This window comes from Panthera leo, chromosome E1 (assembly GCF_018350215.1).
Source record: "Panthera leo isolate Ple1 chromosome E1, P.leo_Ple1_pat1.1, whole genome shotgun sequence".
NCBI classification, from domain to species: Eukaryota; Metazoa; Chordata; class Mammalia; order Carnivora; family Felidae; genus Panthera; species Panthera leo.
This window is the reverse complement of record NC_056692.1, coordinates 34,480,816-34,497,388: the sequence shown is the minus strand read 5'-3', so window position 1 is coordinate 34,497,388 and position 16,573 is coordinate 34,480,816. Positions and strand designations below refer to the sequence as shown.

Genomic DNA, 16,573 nt, shown 5'->3' with positions numbered 1-16,573 from the left:
TGAGCACCTGACTTCAGCTCAGGTCATGATCTCGCGGTTTGTGAGTTCGAGCACCACATCAGGCTTGCTGCTGTCAGCACAGAGCCTGATTTGGATCCTCTGGCCCCCTCTCGCTGCCCCTCCCCCACCTGCACTCTCCCCAAAATCAGTAAATATTAAAAAAAAAAAAAAAAGAAAAAAGAAAAGAAATGTACTTAAGCCAGGAACTATCTATCAGTCTATACACATACACATACACATACACATACACATACACACACACACACACACACCCCACTGTGCTCCTTATGTGTAATATTGTTCTTGGAATATAGCACAGACTCAATAAAATGTGCTATGTGAATTTCAAAATACAAATTTAAATGCAATTCAATTTGAGAGATATCCACATGCAAAGATGCTTTCATTTAAAATTTTCATAATCTCAAAGAATACTTTCCTATTAATTACCTGAAAGTGCAATCACTGTGTGCTACTGAACTGTTGAGGACATTTTAAAGTAATGTTCAATTAAATCATTTAAAATCTATTTTTAAAACAGTATGATACTTCTTCAGATAAGCTATCATACCTAGTAAATCCGCTCCTTCATCCACATCTCCAATTAAGCCTGAGCCAGCTGAAGACAGTTCTTCAAAGAGAGATTCTGTATTGCGATCAAAAGCTTTGTTCTCTATGCCTTTGGTGGGAGTGCTATGCAACAAAAACAACACAAACAAATCAACAAATGTTACAAAGACGTTGTCAACAGTGTAAAATGAATACAATAGGCAAGTAATTGCCTATTAAATTTATATTTAATACAAAACATAATTTCAAAAGATTTCTGAAAGGTTTCCTAAGCAATTCTCATCAAATTTCACAGATACAATGACTGAAGAGGGGTGCCTGGGTGGCTCAGTCGGTTGAACATCTGACTTTAATTTCAGCTCGGGATCTCACAGTTGTGGGATCAAGCCCCACGCTGGGCTCTGTGCTGATAGCATGGAGTCTGCCTGGGATTCTCCCTCTCCCTCTGTACGCCCCCCCACGCCCCCCCCCCCCCAACAGCATTCTCTCTCTCTCAAAATAAATAAATAAACATTTATAACAAAAAAAAACAAAAGAACTGTGGAAGAAAATACAGAATGAAAATACAGAATGACAGCCAACAGAGCACTGTTCTGCGTGGCACCTGGCACTGTATAAGCGCCTTACCAAGAATGCCTTACTGAATCCTCGCACCTACTCTATAAAGGAGGTGCTATCATCCCAATTTTATAGAAGAGGAAACTAAAGAGATTTAGGAACTTGCCAAGATTGTCCAGCAAATGAGAGAAAGAGGCAGGATTCAAACCTAGACAGTCAGGTTTCAGAATGCATGATGTTAACTACCGTGTTATATGTTATCTGGGTATAACTTGGCATGGCTGTTTTATTTTTCTTTTAAGGGAAATTACAGAATCTATTAAAATTTATAATATAAATACCCACTGACCCAAAAAGCCAATGTCTAAAAAAATTCATAAAAAAACCCTGTCATAAGAAGGAAATTACAAATGTAAAAGGATGATCAGAGTAGCATTCCTATAGTAGCTAAAATTGAAATGACCTAACTGATCATTAACAGGACAGAGGTAAGTTATGGATATACATAAAAGTTAAAAACTTTTAACTTTATAGTTAAAAACATCAAAGTAGAGCTTTACAAACTAAAGAAGCCCATTATATAGAGGTGCTTTTTGTTTTTGTTTTTTTAAAGCAAGTTACAAAACAGTGTATATATAAGCCCTTTATTGCAGGAATATGGAAGGAAATGGGGAAATGTTTGTGTGTGCACTAACATTATCCTGCACAGGATTTCTAGTTAAACTTGGTGGACTAGACATAGTCATTTGTCACCCAATAGGACATAGAAAATAGATAAAGAAATTGCAGCAGACGAAATGTGAACAAAATTCTGTTAAGACAGAAAACAGGCCAGTAACAGAAACGGATTTGACAGACCAGAAAAATCCGATAAGCCACTGGGGTTTAGGGAGGAATGAACACAGCACGTTGCCAGAACCTCTGAGAAGCCCAGGAATTGAAGGAACCAGCAATCTATAGACAGGTGCATGCAAGGGGGAGCCTAAAACAGAAGGATGGGACAAAAGCACAAGAAACCCTATGACAGTGAGGTCCAATCCTCCGGAACAGTGACACCTCCCCCCCCCCCCCCCCCCGCCCCCAGAGAACTCTTGCTTTTGGCTCAGCTCCTGATCTCAAGGTCATGAGACTGAGCCCCATGTCAGCATGGAGTCTGCTTAAGATTCTCTCTCCGTCTCTCTGCCCCCGCCCTGCTACTAACCTAAGCCTAAGCAAACAAAACAAAATCCCACTAGGGTTTTACTGAGTCCAGAAAAACAAAGTTGTAAAAGAAAGTAAATGTAATCAATATATTCTGTGGCTAAGCTGTGATCAGTATTTATATAGTCATGATGATTTAAATAATGAATGTTAATTTAGCAAACACAGAGACAGAATTATATTGGGAAGATGAAAGGAAGGATGGTGATTTAAGGAGCTATCCTTGTCATCTTTCACTGTAAAGCCAACAGCTAGTATCAGCGTTTTTAAAATCTGGTTCCTTGGGGCACCTGGGTGGCTCTGTCAGTTAAGCATCCGACTTCAGCTCACGTCATGAACTCACTGTTCATGGGTTCAAGCCCCATTTCGGGCTCTGTGCTGACAGCTTAGAGCCTGGAGCTTCAGATTCTGTGTCTCCCTCTCTCTCTGTTCCTCCCCTGCTCTCACTCTCTGTCTCTGTCTCTCTCTGTCAAAAAAAAAAAAAATAAAGATTTAAAAAAAATTTTTAATTACAAAAATAAAATAAAATCAGGTTCCTCATTTAATCCACAGAACACAGAAAGTGATTTGAGTGACCGTTGTCTCCATTCTAGATGCACAGGAGTGTAGCTAATTCATTAGCACAAGGGATGCCCTAGGGCATTAGGACTTAATTTTCTCACAGAATCTCAGCTGAGAAACAGAAGGAGCAAGGAAGAGAACCATCAGGATATGATTCCGATACCTGAAGAAAAATGGCAAAAGAGAACTAAGACGTGGCTGCCGCCACACCACAGTCTCAGCTGTGCCGAAGCACAAGTTCTCCATGGACAACCTGTGAAGGCTGCTCTAGTGAGGTCAATTGGGGCTCAACATGCTGGGGGAGAGTTGAGCTCGACATTGACCTGCCCCACAAGAAGGTTGGTATCAATTCTGAGCACAGCATGGACACTCGCTGGAGACCCTGGGAAAACAGGCAAGGCTGTTTCCCACCTCGGCCCCAAGTAGCAAGGGCCTGGATCCCTGCTCCCAGGACGGACCAAAGGGGGCATGACGCTGATCCCTCTCCTGCCTTCTAGACAGACCTGGGGCCTGGCAGTCCTGCCCAGCAAGGCGAGTTCCTACAGAGAGCCTTCCTCGCCCTGTTCGTTTCCCCAGAAAAGTTGAGCCACTTTTGTGGGGGCGGGGGGTGGGGGCTGGTGGGAGAGAAAAAGATAATGAAGAAGAGAGAGACACTGCCTACTGGGAATGGGAACAAGGGGTAGGCAGGGGCAAGGGACTACTACTGCCCTTCAAATTTTGTATTATTACCACTTGACCTTAATACTGCATACATGTAAGAGTCTAATAAAAATAATATTTTTAACTTTTACAGAGGTTCAGAATGACAAAAGCACACAAGTGCTTATAAGCAGCAGCATCTCCTAGGCTTAGGAGAGGACACATAAAAAGTAAATTTCACTTTTTACACTCTGCATTGTTTACACCTTTAAATAAACAGTAAGGAAAAGATGTTTTTGGGAATGCAAGCTGGTGCAGCCACTCTGGAAAACAGTATGGAGGTGCCTCAAAAAAACTAAAAATAGAACTACCCTACGACTCAGCAATTGCACTACTAGGCATTTATCCAAGGGATACAGGTGTGCTGTTTTGAAGGGACACATGCACCCCCATGTTTGTAGCAGCACTATCAACAATAGCCAAAATATGGAAGGAGCCCAAATGCCCATAGATGGATGAATGGATAAAGAAGATATGGTATATACATACAATGGAGTATTACTCGGCAATCAAAAAGAATGAAATCTTGCCATTTGCAACTACGTGGATGGAACTGGAGGGTATTATGGTGAGTGAAATTAGTCAGTCAGAGAAAGACAAAAATCGTATGACTTCACTCATATGAGGACTTTAAGAGAAAAAACAGATGAACATAAGGGAAGGGAAACAAAAATAATATAAAAACAGGGAGGGGGACAAAACAGAAGAGACTCATAAATATGGAGAACAAACTGAGGGTTATTGTAGGGGTTGTGGGAGGGGGGATGGGCTAAATGGATAAGGGACACAAGGAATCTACTCCTGAAATCATTGTTGCACTATATGCTAATTTGGATGTAAATTTTTAAAAATAAAAAATTAAATTAAAAAAAAGAAAAGATGTTTTCACAGGACACAGCCTTTGAAATCAGAGAGTCTTAGATTGAATGCCAGCTCCACTTGCTAACTTGGTAATCTTGGGCAAGTTACTATACAATTCTGAGCTTCCTTGACTGTTAAATGGGGATAAAGATATTTACTTCATAAGGTTGCAATTAAAACTATATTAAATGAAAAAAAAAAAAAAACTATATTAAATGAGGAGCACCTGGGTGGCTCAGTTGGTTGAGCGTCCAACTTTGGTTCGAGTCATGATCTCATGGCTTGTGAGTTTGAGCCCCGCATCAGGCATTGTGCTGAACAGAGCAGAGCCTGCTTGGGATTCTTGCTCTCTCTCTCCCTCTCTACCCCTCCCCCACTTGCTCTCAAAATAAATAAACTATATATATATATAATATATATATACATATAATATATATATAAACTATATATATATATAAATATATATATATATATAAAATATTAAATGAGGATAATGACAATACCAGCTAACATTTTATTAAAGTAGGCCCTTTGCCAATGATTTAACATACATTTACTTCTCACAATCATCTTAAGTATTATCAGAATTCCTTCCTTTTTTTTTTTTTTTTAATTTTTTAATGTTTATTTACTTTTGAGAGAAAGAGAGACAGAGGCGTGAGTTGGCGAGGGGCAGAGAGAGGGAGACACAGAATTTGAAGCAGGCTCCAGGCTCTGAGCTGTCAGCACAGAGCCCAACACAGGGCTCGAGTTCATGGACGACTAGAATTCATGGACTGCTAGATCATGACCTGAGCTGAAGTCAGACGCTTAACCAACTGAGCCACCCAGGCACCCCAGAATTCTCTTTTATGGATGAAAAAATATATCTCAGATTCAAATCCAAGGCAGTATTTGAACCCACATAGTCTTACTCTAGGTTCATGCTTTTAACCACGACTGCAGTGATCAATCAATGGTAATTTTACAGTCATTATTATTAAAGGATAAATGTTATAGATGAAATTAGGAGAAGGGAAGTAGCTCCTGTGTGACATTCTTGAACATCCACATGCTTTAGATGACATTGACTAAGATTTAGATGACACATAACAATTCTCTTGCCACCACTAAACAGCCTCCCCATGTAAAATGAGACTGATTTCTTCCAATAATGATAGCATTACAGTTTAGGGGGTGGGAGGAGTCGTTTTTGTTTTGAGTAGGCTCCAACGCCCAGCACGGGGCTTGAACTCACGACCCTGAGATCAAGAGCCATATGCTCCACCAATTGAGCCAGCCAGGCACCCTGAAATCATTTTTTAAGGGGGTACATAATCGTTTTCCTGATCTGGGGGAAGGAACAAAGTTTGCTCACATTGTTACTTCCCCTACTCCTGTTTCTGTTTCCTCAAATTCCAGAAAGTATTGGTTACACCTTGGCTGTCTTTTTCCCCTGTCCTTCCATATGTTTCTAACCCCTGATGCTGCAATGGCAACATTTCACAAAATATTTAAACCATTTCAAAAGTGGAAACTGGAATATAATACCAACATTTCTTCAGCAAAACATTTGAATGCATTTTTTCTGCCCAGAGACCAGAGAACAATATGCTTCTGGGAGAGGCGAAAAGGAAGGATAAGATGTCTTAATTTAACATTTACGGTACCTCGAGCCTTTATATCCACTGAGATCTTTGTCCATATCCAACTCAGGAGTGGATTCAATGATTGCTTGAACTTCTGACTTCTCTTCATTTTCAGCAGAACCTTAGGAAAAGGACAAGATGACATAAATAATACATATATCCCATACTGCCCCTAATATAAAAATCCTGTTGCTTTAATGGTTGTAAATTCATCATTTCAACATAAAAAAATTTTAAGGAGTGGGTTCTAGGAAACATGGGGTTAGACAACATGTCATATTCAATTAACAGTCAATATCAGAAACCGGTTTGTTTTGGGTTTCTTGGGATACAGTCCATTGTATCCCAGGCCAGAACGCCTTGTTTTTGTTTTTTACTAACTAAGGAGTGAAACACAGAGAAATTAAAGATGAAGACTTATGATCTAAGGCCAGGGGCAGAAAAAGACTGTTCTCCTGCGTTTCAGGCTCCCCAAACTCAGCTGTCCAAAATTTTATTTGATCATCACCTCTTTTCAGCTTATTTACAATTGAAGATAATTTTATAACTCTAAAGCAGTAACACTCCTAAAATGTATCTTTTCATACCCACATGATCTTTGCCAGAAAGTAAAGAACTGAGGTCACTTACCTGTTGATACATTTCTAGTTTCTTGAGCTACCTGTACTTCAATATGCTTGCTTATCTCTGGCTTATTTGGTGTATCTGCAACCTTCACAAATCCTTCATTATCTTCCTTTAAGGGAGTATCTGTAGGAATTACTGCCACATCTGACGCAGCTGTTGATGCTGGAGTGGTAGCTTTAGATCCTCCTTGGCTAACATCAGAAAGTTCATCCTACAAAATAAAAAGAATTATGGTAAAATCTTTAAATGATTCATTTACTTTAAACCGTTTTCTTAAATGGGTTAAGGAAAAGACTTACAGAGAGAAAATTCTATTAAAAAATCAGTAACAGTCACTGACTGAAGGGCACCCAAGTGGCTCAGTTGGTTAAGCAACCAACTTGGGCTCAGGTCATGATCTCACAGTTTGTGAGCTGGAGCCTTGTGTCAGGCTTTGTGCTGACGGCTCAGAGCCCGGAGGCTGCTTTGGATCCTGTGTCTCCCTCTTTCTTTGCTCTCCCCTGCTCACCCCGTCTCTCTCTCTCAAAAATAAATAAACATTAAAGAAAAAAAAAAAAGACTTAGTGAAGTGCTTACACATACTATTTAAAGTGTTAGCAATTATTACAATTTATAACAATATACTCTGCACAACTCTGAGAGTTCTGAAACACATGGCCTAAGGCAAAAGTATAAATAAACGTAACTTAAAAAATTAAATTATGCTATGGTGGGGGATGATCTTTAGTGACTTTTATTTCTCCCTTTAAAATGCTATCCTTTTTAACTTTTAAAGAACGTTGTTAAAAACTAACAATATACCAATCAAAATTAAAGCATACTCTAAGCTTTGTATTACACCATCTGAGAGATTTAGGTTGGTTTTGGTGCTGAGAAGTCAGAGTGTGTTCAAATTCAAATTTAAAACTCTACCCAAGTATAAGAAAGCATTTTTGTCATACGGTCAACTACTGGTGCTATGGTGGACAGAAATGACAATGAAAGCAATCAAACTTGGAGAACTTTATTACCCAAACTCTTAGCTTTACAACATTAGAACATTTTCACCTTCATTATCATCTCCTAATATTAATTTGCTATCATGAATTTTGATGTAGTGCAAATTTCACTACCAAGAGTGGCTGAACAAATATAAAACCAATTACCAGATGAGAATATAGATTTATGTAAATTGTATTTGCTGTGGCAAATCAAGAGCTCTTTATCCAGAAGATGTGGTGTGTATATACAATGGAATATTATTCAGCCATAAAAAAAGAATTAAATCTTGCCATTTGCGACATGGATGGAGCTAGAGAATATTATGCTAAGTGAAATAAGCCAGTCAAAGAAAGACAAATACCATACGATTTCAGTCATATGTGGAATTTAAGAAACAAATGAACAAAGTGGTGTGGGGGAAACAAACTGAAAACCAGACACTTCACTATCCTGAACAAAAGCATGGGTCGCAGAGGCGAGGTGGGTGGAGGGATGGGTGAAATAGATGAAGGGGATCAATGAGTATACTCATCTTGATGAGCACTGAGGAGTATATGGAACTGTTGAACCACTCTCTTATACACCTGAAACTACTATAACACTGTCAGTCTCAAATATAACACTGAGACTAAATATTTATAAATAACTGACATGATATGACTGAATATATATATTCATATATTTGTGTGTGTACATATATATACATATATATACATACATATATACATATATGTATATGTATGTATATGTGTGTGTGTGTGTGTATATATATATATATATATATATATATATATATACTGAATAAATAACTGAAATTAAAGTTTAAAAAAAGTTCTTTATCCCTTCCACAGTGTCCTGCCCCCAACTCTTCATCCCTATCCCAGGCTCTGAGGGTTGTTGTTATTTTTTCCCCCTGATTTTTGTTTGTAAATGATGAGAGACGTAAAACATCACAGAATGTGAATGCCACTCCAGCATGAGTTACCCATTTATGAGTCTGAGTATCGTGGCTCTATTGGTGGGCTTGAGCTCTAACACATGGTTAAAACTCAAGTGTTTGCCAATGACCTTCATCCCAGAAAATGCGTGCTATTCTCCACATTTATTTCTTTTTGAAAGACAGAGAGACAGAGCGTGAGTGGGGGAGGGGCGGGGGCAGGGGGTACGACACAGAATCCGAAGCAGGCTCCAGGCTGAGCTGTCAGCACAGTTTGCAGGGCTCAAACCTACAAACCATGAGATCATGACCTGAGTTGAAGTCAGGTACTTAACCGACAGAGCCACCCAAGCGCCCCTACATATATATACTTCTAAAGAAAGAGTGTACATATGACATAATTTGTAACAGCAAAAAACTGCAAACAACTTAAATGCTTCAAAACAGATTAAGCAAATTACACCATATCCATATAAGAGACTAATATGCAGCAATTAAAAACTGTGTTGTAGAAGGGTACTTCCTGAAATGGAAAATTTTCAAAATATTTTGCAAATGAGACTGGGAACTGAAAGAATTCAGTGCAGGGGTGCCTGGGAGGCTCAGCCTGTTAACCATCTGATTCTTGATTTTGGCTCAGGTCATGATCTCACGGTTATACGATTGAGTCCCTCAGCAAGGAGACTGCTTGAGATCCTCTCTCTCCCTCTGTGTCCCTCCTCCACTCACGTGCACACGCACACTCTCTCTCTCTTTCAAAAACCAAAACAGAACAAAGAACAATTCAGTACAGTATGAGCAATTTAAAAAAATATGGCTAGAAAAAGCTCTGTTACAACAATGATGATTTTGATAGTGGTTGCGACTGGGTAGTTGGATAATGAGTGATTTTTGCTTTTTCTTTTGCCCTTGTTGGCATATATATATGTATATACACACACATATATATACATACATATATGCATATACATGTAAGTAGAAAAAATTACAAAACTCAGAATATAAATCTATATATGTAGTCTCAAACTTCTAGCTATATAAAGTGGCTACAGATAATAGGTAAAAAAACTTTTTACTGCTTTTAATATTTCTCGGTTTCTAAATTTTTTAACGGTAGGCACGCATTACTATCATAAAAAGGAAAAAAGTAAATTAAGTTTAAAATCAATTTGAATTGGGGCGCCTGGGTGGCTCAGTCGATTGAGCATCCGACTTCGGCTCAGGTCATGATCTCGCGGTCTGTGAGTTTGAGCCCCACGTCGGGCTCTGTGCTGACAGCTCAGAGCCTGGAGCCTGCTTCAGCTTCTGTGTCTCCCTCTCTCTCCGCTCCCCCACCCCCCACCCTCATGCTCTGTCTCTCAAAAATAAAAAAAAAACATTAAAAAATTTTTTTAAAAAATAAAATAAATTTGAATTAGTATAACTAGATGAAGTTATCTTTCACTTTGAAAGAAAGTTTTGAGAAAACCATTCATACTACTAATGAATTGGGAGCTATCCATTCATTACTGCCTTGTAAGTTTAAGATAACTGTTTATCTGTCACCTTAAGTGCAACACTAAATAACCATATGCTGATAAAATTAGCTATAATGTGGAGAGCCTGGGTGGCTCAGTCTGTTAAAGGTCCAACTCTTGGTTTTGACTCTGGACATGATGCCACAGTTCATGAGATGGAGCCCTGGGTCAGCAAGAGTCGGACACTTAAACAAGTGAGCCACCCAGGCACCCCACGAAGAAAATGTTTTATATTTGTCATGGGCTATCCAAATAACATGAGGTTTTTTTATCTGTAACTTACTTCCCTTTTATACTTTTACCATATAAAAATATTTTACACTCATTAAAATAGCTCACTGTGTGGGCTGTACTTCTGGATCTCAGGGACACAGCATGAGAGCTGAGGAGGGAAAAGCTGTGAATTTCAGGGGACAGTTTTCAAAAGTGGCATTTCTTGTTGGTCCCCCAAGCAGTGGTGACATAAAGCTCCTGAGATTAGTAAAAGCACTGACAGGAAAAGTATCTGCTACAGTGTTTGCTTGGAGGCACCATGTTCTTTTAAAGAAAAAAAATTTTTTAATGTTTATTTTTGAGACAGAGGAAGACAGAGCACAAGTGGGGGTTGGGGCAGAGAGAGAGGGAGACACAGAATCTGAAACAGGCTCCAGGCTCTAAGCTGTCAGCACAGAGCCCGATGCGGGGCTTGAACCCACGAACCGTGAGATCATGACCTGACCCGAAGTCGGACACTTAACCGACTGAGCCACCCAGGTGCCCCTGGAGGCACAATATTCTTACACTGCACCTACTACAAAAGAAATTATGAAATTCTGTCACTAACAATGCCTCCAACTAAGATACAGTGAAGAAATACAAGCCTAAATAGTAACCTGTTAAAAGATAAAACACATCACTTTTGGTCAACAGTAGGTTCATAAGATAGCATGTGCAAAATGAGAGAAAATTCTTATTAGAACCTAATGGAAACTGGGAGCATTTATATAAATTATTCAATATAAAGTTACAGGGGAGTTGCATGCTATTATTTGACATTCAGTCTGTGACTTGTGGAGACCTCCAATTCCTATTTTATACCAGTCATTCGCCAAGTTGTACTGTTTTAGCTAATGGTCTTTTTTTTTTTTTAAGTGTTTATTTAAATTCCAGTGAGTTAATATACAGTGTAATATTAGTTTCAGGTGTAGAATATAGTGATTCAACACTTCCATACATCACCGAGTGCTCATCACAACAAGTGTACCCCTTAATCCCCATCACCTATTTAACCTACCCACCTCCCTTCTGGGAACCATCAAATTTGTTCTTTTTTTCCCCCCTTTGCTCATTTGTTTTGTTTTCTAAATTCTACATATGAGTGAAATCATATGGTATTTGTCTTTCTCTGACTGACTTGTTTAGAATTATACTCTCTAGCTCCATCCATGTCTTTGCAAATGGCAAGATTCATTCTTTTTTATGGATGAGTACTATTCCATTGTGTGTGTGTGTGTGTGTGTGTGTGTGTGTGTGTGTGTGTATGCATATATATACCACATCTTTATCCATTCATCAGTCGATGGACACTTAGGCTGCTTCTATAGTTTGGCAATTGTAGATAATGCTGCTATAAACACTGGGGTGCATGTTACCCTTTGAATTAGTATTTTTGTATTCTTTGGGTAGATACCTAGTAGTGCAAATTGCTGGATCATCGGGTAGTTCTATTTTTAAATGTTTGAGGAACCCCCATACTGTTTTCCAGAATGCCTGAACCAGTCTGCACTCCCACCAACAATGCAAGAGGGTTCCCCTTTCTCTGCACCCTCGCCAACACCCGTTGTTTAGCTAAGTCTCGATTACAATTGCCTCTTTATGTGAAGACCACTGCCCTATCAATTCCAATTATCCTTAACACATCCTCTTCAAACATGTGGCACTGGGTGCCGTACATGGTTGTCAAATCTCTATCAAATGTACTGACTTTGTAACCCATTTCCCCCCTCCAGTTTTTACGGGATTCTCACATTGTAGGCTGAGCATGTCACTGGAGAATGTCCACAAAAAGAAGGACGCTGATTTGGGATTCCAGTGCTATGCCTATAGGGGAACGGTGCTCCGATGCATATTAAATTGTGTTTTAATAGAATAGGCGTCCTTCAAAGATGTTATGTGAACAGGCAAAAAGCACAAAAAGATGCTCAACATTACTAATCATCGGATAAATACATATCAAAACTACAATATTACCTCACACTCATTAGGATGGCTATCAAAACAAACAAACAGAAAATAACAAGAGTTGGTGAGATGTGGAGAAATTAGAACCCTTGTACACAGTTTGTGGGATTATACAATGGTACACCTGCCCTGGAAACAGTGTGGTATTTCCTCAGAAAATTAAAAACAGAACTGCCACATGATCAATCCAGTAATACCCCTTCCAGATATACATCCAAAAGAATTGAAAGCAGAATCATGAAGAGATACTTGCTCACCCATGTTCATAGCAGCATTATTCAAAATAGCCAAGAGGTTGAAGACCCAAATGTCCATCAAGAGATGAATGGATACATCAAATGCGGTCTATATATACAATGGAGTATTTATTATTCAGCCTTAAAAAGAAAGGAAATCCTGAAACATACTACAATGGAGATGAATCTTGAGGACATTATGCTAAGTGAAATAAGCCAGTCACAAAAGACAAATACCACATGATTCCACATAGATGAGTACCTAAGGTAGTCCAGCTCATAGAAGAGAAAGTAGAATGGTGGTTACTGGAGCTGGGAGGAGGCGGAAAGAGCGACTTGTTTAATAGGTACAGAGTTTCTTATTTGCAAGACGAAAAACCTCTGGAGATGTGTTTCGCAACCATGTGAATATTCTTAACATGGCTGAACTGTGTACTTTAAAAAATGAGTAAGATGGTAAATTGTGTTTTTTTTTAAATTTTTAGTTTATTTTTGAGAGACAGAGAGATACAGACTATGAGAGAGGGAGACACAGAATCCGAAGCAGGCTCCAGGCTCTGAGCTGTCAGCGCAGAGCCCGACGCGGGACTTGAACTCACAACTGTGAGATCATGACCTGAGCTGAAGTCAGACGCTTAACCCAGGCACCCCGAGTAAGATGGTAAATTGTATACTGTATGTATTTTACTACACACAAAAGAAAACAGGTGTCATTACTTTTAGCTTCACTTGAGATACCATGGCGAAAGCTATCTGGTCTTTGTGCCCTTTCCTTACTGGTTTTAGAGATCAGGCTAAAAGTCTACAAGCCTTTAGAAAATATTTTCAGTTGTTCCATTCATCAAACGCCTCCCTCGTGTGCTCAGTCCTGTACAGAATACATAGGTCATGTGTTAGTCACCACTGCCCCATAAGTATTTATGTTCTGAGACACTGTAAGTTTACAACTACTGAAGATAAATTATTCCACGAAGGACAACTTGGAAATGTCCAGTGTTTTCCTAAGTAGCCTGCTTGACTTCATCTGAAATAAGCCAAATAAAAGTGCAAGCAACTCTGTTATCTAAGTCTGTCTTTTTTTGTTTGTTTGTTTATTTACTTAGAGAGAGAGAGAGAGAGAGAGAGACACAGCACTAGCATGTGTGCGCCAGCCAGCAGGGGGGAGGGGCAGAGACAGAGGAGAGAGAGACTCCCAAGCAGGCTCAGTCCCACAAACCTCGAGATCACGACCTGAGCCAAAATCAAGAGTCAGATGCCCAACTGATCGAGCCACCCAGGCGCCCCCTAAGTCTGTCTTTTGGAGTCAAAGATTTTTAAGTCTCATGAAAGTAAAGACAAAATTACAAGAGGTAACCAGCTCCATGAATCCCCACTATAACACTTATCACCTTATATCTTAATTTTTATGTTTACATTACTTTCTCCACAAGTAAAAGTTAAATGTCTAAAGCAGTGGTTCTTCAGCTCTTTTGATTTACAACTCTCTGTATGGCATAAGAGAAACACAAAATTCTGTGTGTACATTTATTTTCTGGAAAGTTTCATAACTTTGATTCTTAAAGGAGTGTGTGACCCAAAGAAACACTGAGGACCTTAACTCTAGATACAGTTAGATGGACTAACTCTAGATGTTAATTATACTTTGGGTTTAAGAAAATTCTGATTACTAAAGGAGAGGTATGAATGTCCTGGCCCTGAGGATATTTCTGAACAAAGGGGGCGCTGTTTCACTGTCACTGAGAGATGAAGGGCTTCCATGGACCTGGGTGAGTAGTGAGTAGCAGAGAATCTTATTTGTTGTCCTATCCTATCCCCAGTGCCCAGCGTATCAAGACTGACGTGAAGAAGGCTCACAACAGTTGTTTAGTCAATAAAGCCGAATGGTGCCCTGATTGAAGCTAAAGAAATCTGCTCAACTAGGGAGGCAGCCCATGGGAAAATGACACGCTGGGGCAGTCTCCAGGATACATACAAGTTATGTTCATTCTGTCCCGAAGAAGGCATCTGCAAATTTGTACAGGGGTATCTGTATGTTTCTTACCTAGGAAATGGATAGATGGAAATAGGCTGAATTTCCATAGGATTTACTTATATTTTCTCTCCTTTATTTTAAAATGCTGGCTTTAGGGGAGGAATCATTTATAGATTACAATAAAGCCCTAGCAACCACTGGGGAGGAAATATAATTTTCTCCTGTATTTCAGTGAAAAACATCAGTAGTCTTGAGAACAGCAGATGAGTAAATAACCAATAGTTAATCACTTTTGTTTACTTTCTGTAAAGTGATCTGAAACACCATTCTCACATCCTGTTCTACAGCCTTCAGAGGTTCAGGAACACTCCTGGGAAGAAGGAAATATTATACAAGAGATAACAAGATCATGTATTTACTGGGTATATCTGGCTTGCTCTACCTCTCAGGATAATAAGATCTCTGTAACCTGTTGTTGTTGTTGTTGTTGTTGTTGTTGTTGTTGTTGTTGTTTGGGGCTTTTTTTTTTTTTTAATGTTTACTTATTTTTGAGAGAGAGAGAGCAAGCGAGCAGGGGAGGGACAAAGAAAGAGGGGGACACAGGATCCACAGTGGATCCACAGCCAGCTCTGTGCTGAGAACCTGATGTGGGACTCGAACTCATGAACCACAAGAGCATGACCTGAGCCAAAGTTGGATGCTTAACCGAACGAGCCACCCAGGTGCTCCATAATCTACTCTGTTAAAATGAGGGTTTGGGGCTTTGTTTTAATTTGATTTAAAAACACCTCCTTAAGCCTCTAGTTTAAAAGATAATCATGGCTCAGAAATCAGCACTTGGATCATGTCTTACCTAACTCTTTACCAATAAATGGCACACCATTTAATCCTTTCGTCTTTTCACACAACTCTGAAACCCTCCTGAAATCTATTCTAATCATCTTGCATATTTAACATGCAAAACATTCCAGTACACTTGGAAATGTTTACTGCACCCTCCTCTCACCCCACTGCCATATCTGGAACTGTTAGATATCACTAATAATCGAAGGGTGACCAAGATTGAAATCCTTTTTCACAAAAACAACTATTTGTTCATTTTCTTTGTTTCTATCTCTACATTTGCCCTCTATGAGACAAGTGTTTCTCTCAAACACAAAGCAACCATAAGCTTTAAATATTCTTGGTCTGGAAATTCATCAAAGTGTTTTTCAAAGCCTAAAATACGGCTGCTAGCTCTCTGTTAATTCTCTCAAAAAGCCATAGATTATCAAGGCATGATTCACTTTATAAAAAACACACTGCCTTTCAATGTTTGTTATATGATCTTTGACTCTGGGTCATCATCATCTTTAACCCTTCTCAACTGTTCAATTTATCAAAAGCTGGCAGGGGGGTGGGGTGGGGGGGGGGCTTTGGGTGGCTCTTTATCAAAATGGAAAAACTGTGAACACACATTTTTTAATAAAAAACAAACAGCAAACTACAGGAAAATACTTAAGAGTATATAGCCATTTATCTTACAAAGATATTATAAGTATTTATTATCTATGTGCATATATAAAAGAAAAAGGTCTAAGGACAGATATGCCAACGATTCACAATGACTACAGAAAAGTAGGGAATTTAGGCTTGGAGAAATTTTAGTCTAGATTCTTCAATATTATTTAAAATTGGGAAATTGAGTTAATATTAAAAAATTATGAATACTGTTTTATAAAATATTTGGACACAGAGAGCACCTTAATAATATTTCTAGTATCTGGTATAGTGGGCACTAAATAAATACTTTTTTTTTTAGATTTTAATGTTTATTTATTTTTGAGAGAGAGAGAGAGAGACAGACAGACAGACAGACAGACAGAATCTGAAGCAGGCTCCAGGCTCTGAGCTGCCAGCACAGAGCCTGATGTGGGGCTCAAATCCACAAACCGTGAGATCATGACCTGAGCCGAGTTCGAACACTTAACCAACTGAGCCACCCAGGCACCCAATAAATACTTTTT

At 39.0% G+C, this 16,573-nt stretch overlaps 1 protein-coding gene across 5 annotated transcripts in view; it reads right to left on the bottom strand.

Annotated features, from left to right (window-relative positions):
• Positions 1 to 16,573, bottom strand: part of SPAG9 (sperm associated antigen 9) — a 132,089-nt gene that overhangs the window by 41,203 nt on the left and 74,313 nt on the right. For all 5 annotated transcript variants that reach the window (XM_042917270.1, XM_042917271.1, XM_042917273.1 and 2 more), the window contains 3 exons: positions 6,708 to 6,915; positions 6,099 to 6,198; positions 572 to 693 (listed from right to left, as the gene is read on the bottom strand). In XM_042917270.1, the coding sequence (XP_042773204.1) occupies positions 572 to 693; positions 6,099 to 6,198; positions 6,708 to 6,915 (430 nt within the window). The remainder of the gene's footprint in view (positions 1 to 571; positions 694 to 6,098; positions 6,199 to 6,707; positions 6,916 to 16,573) is intronic.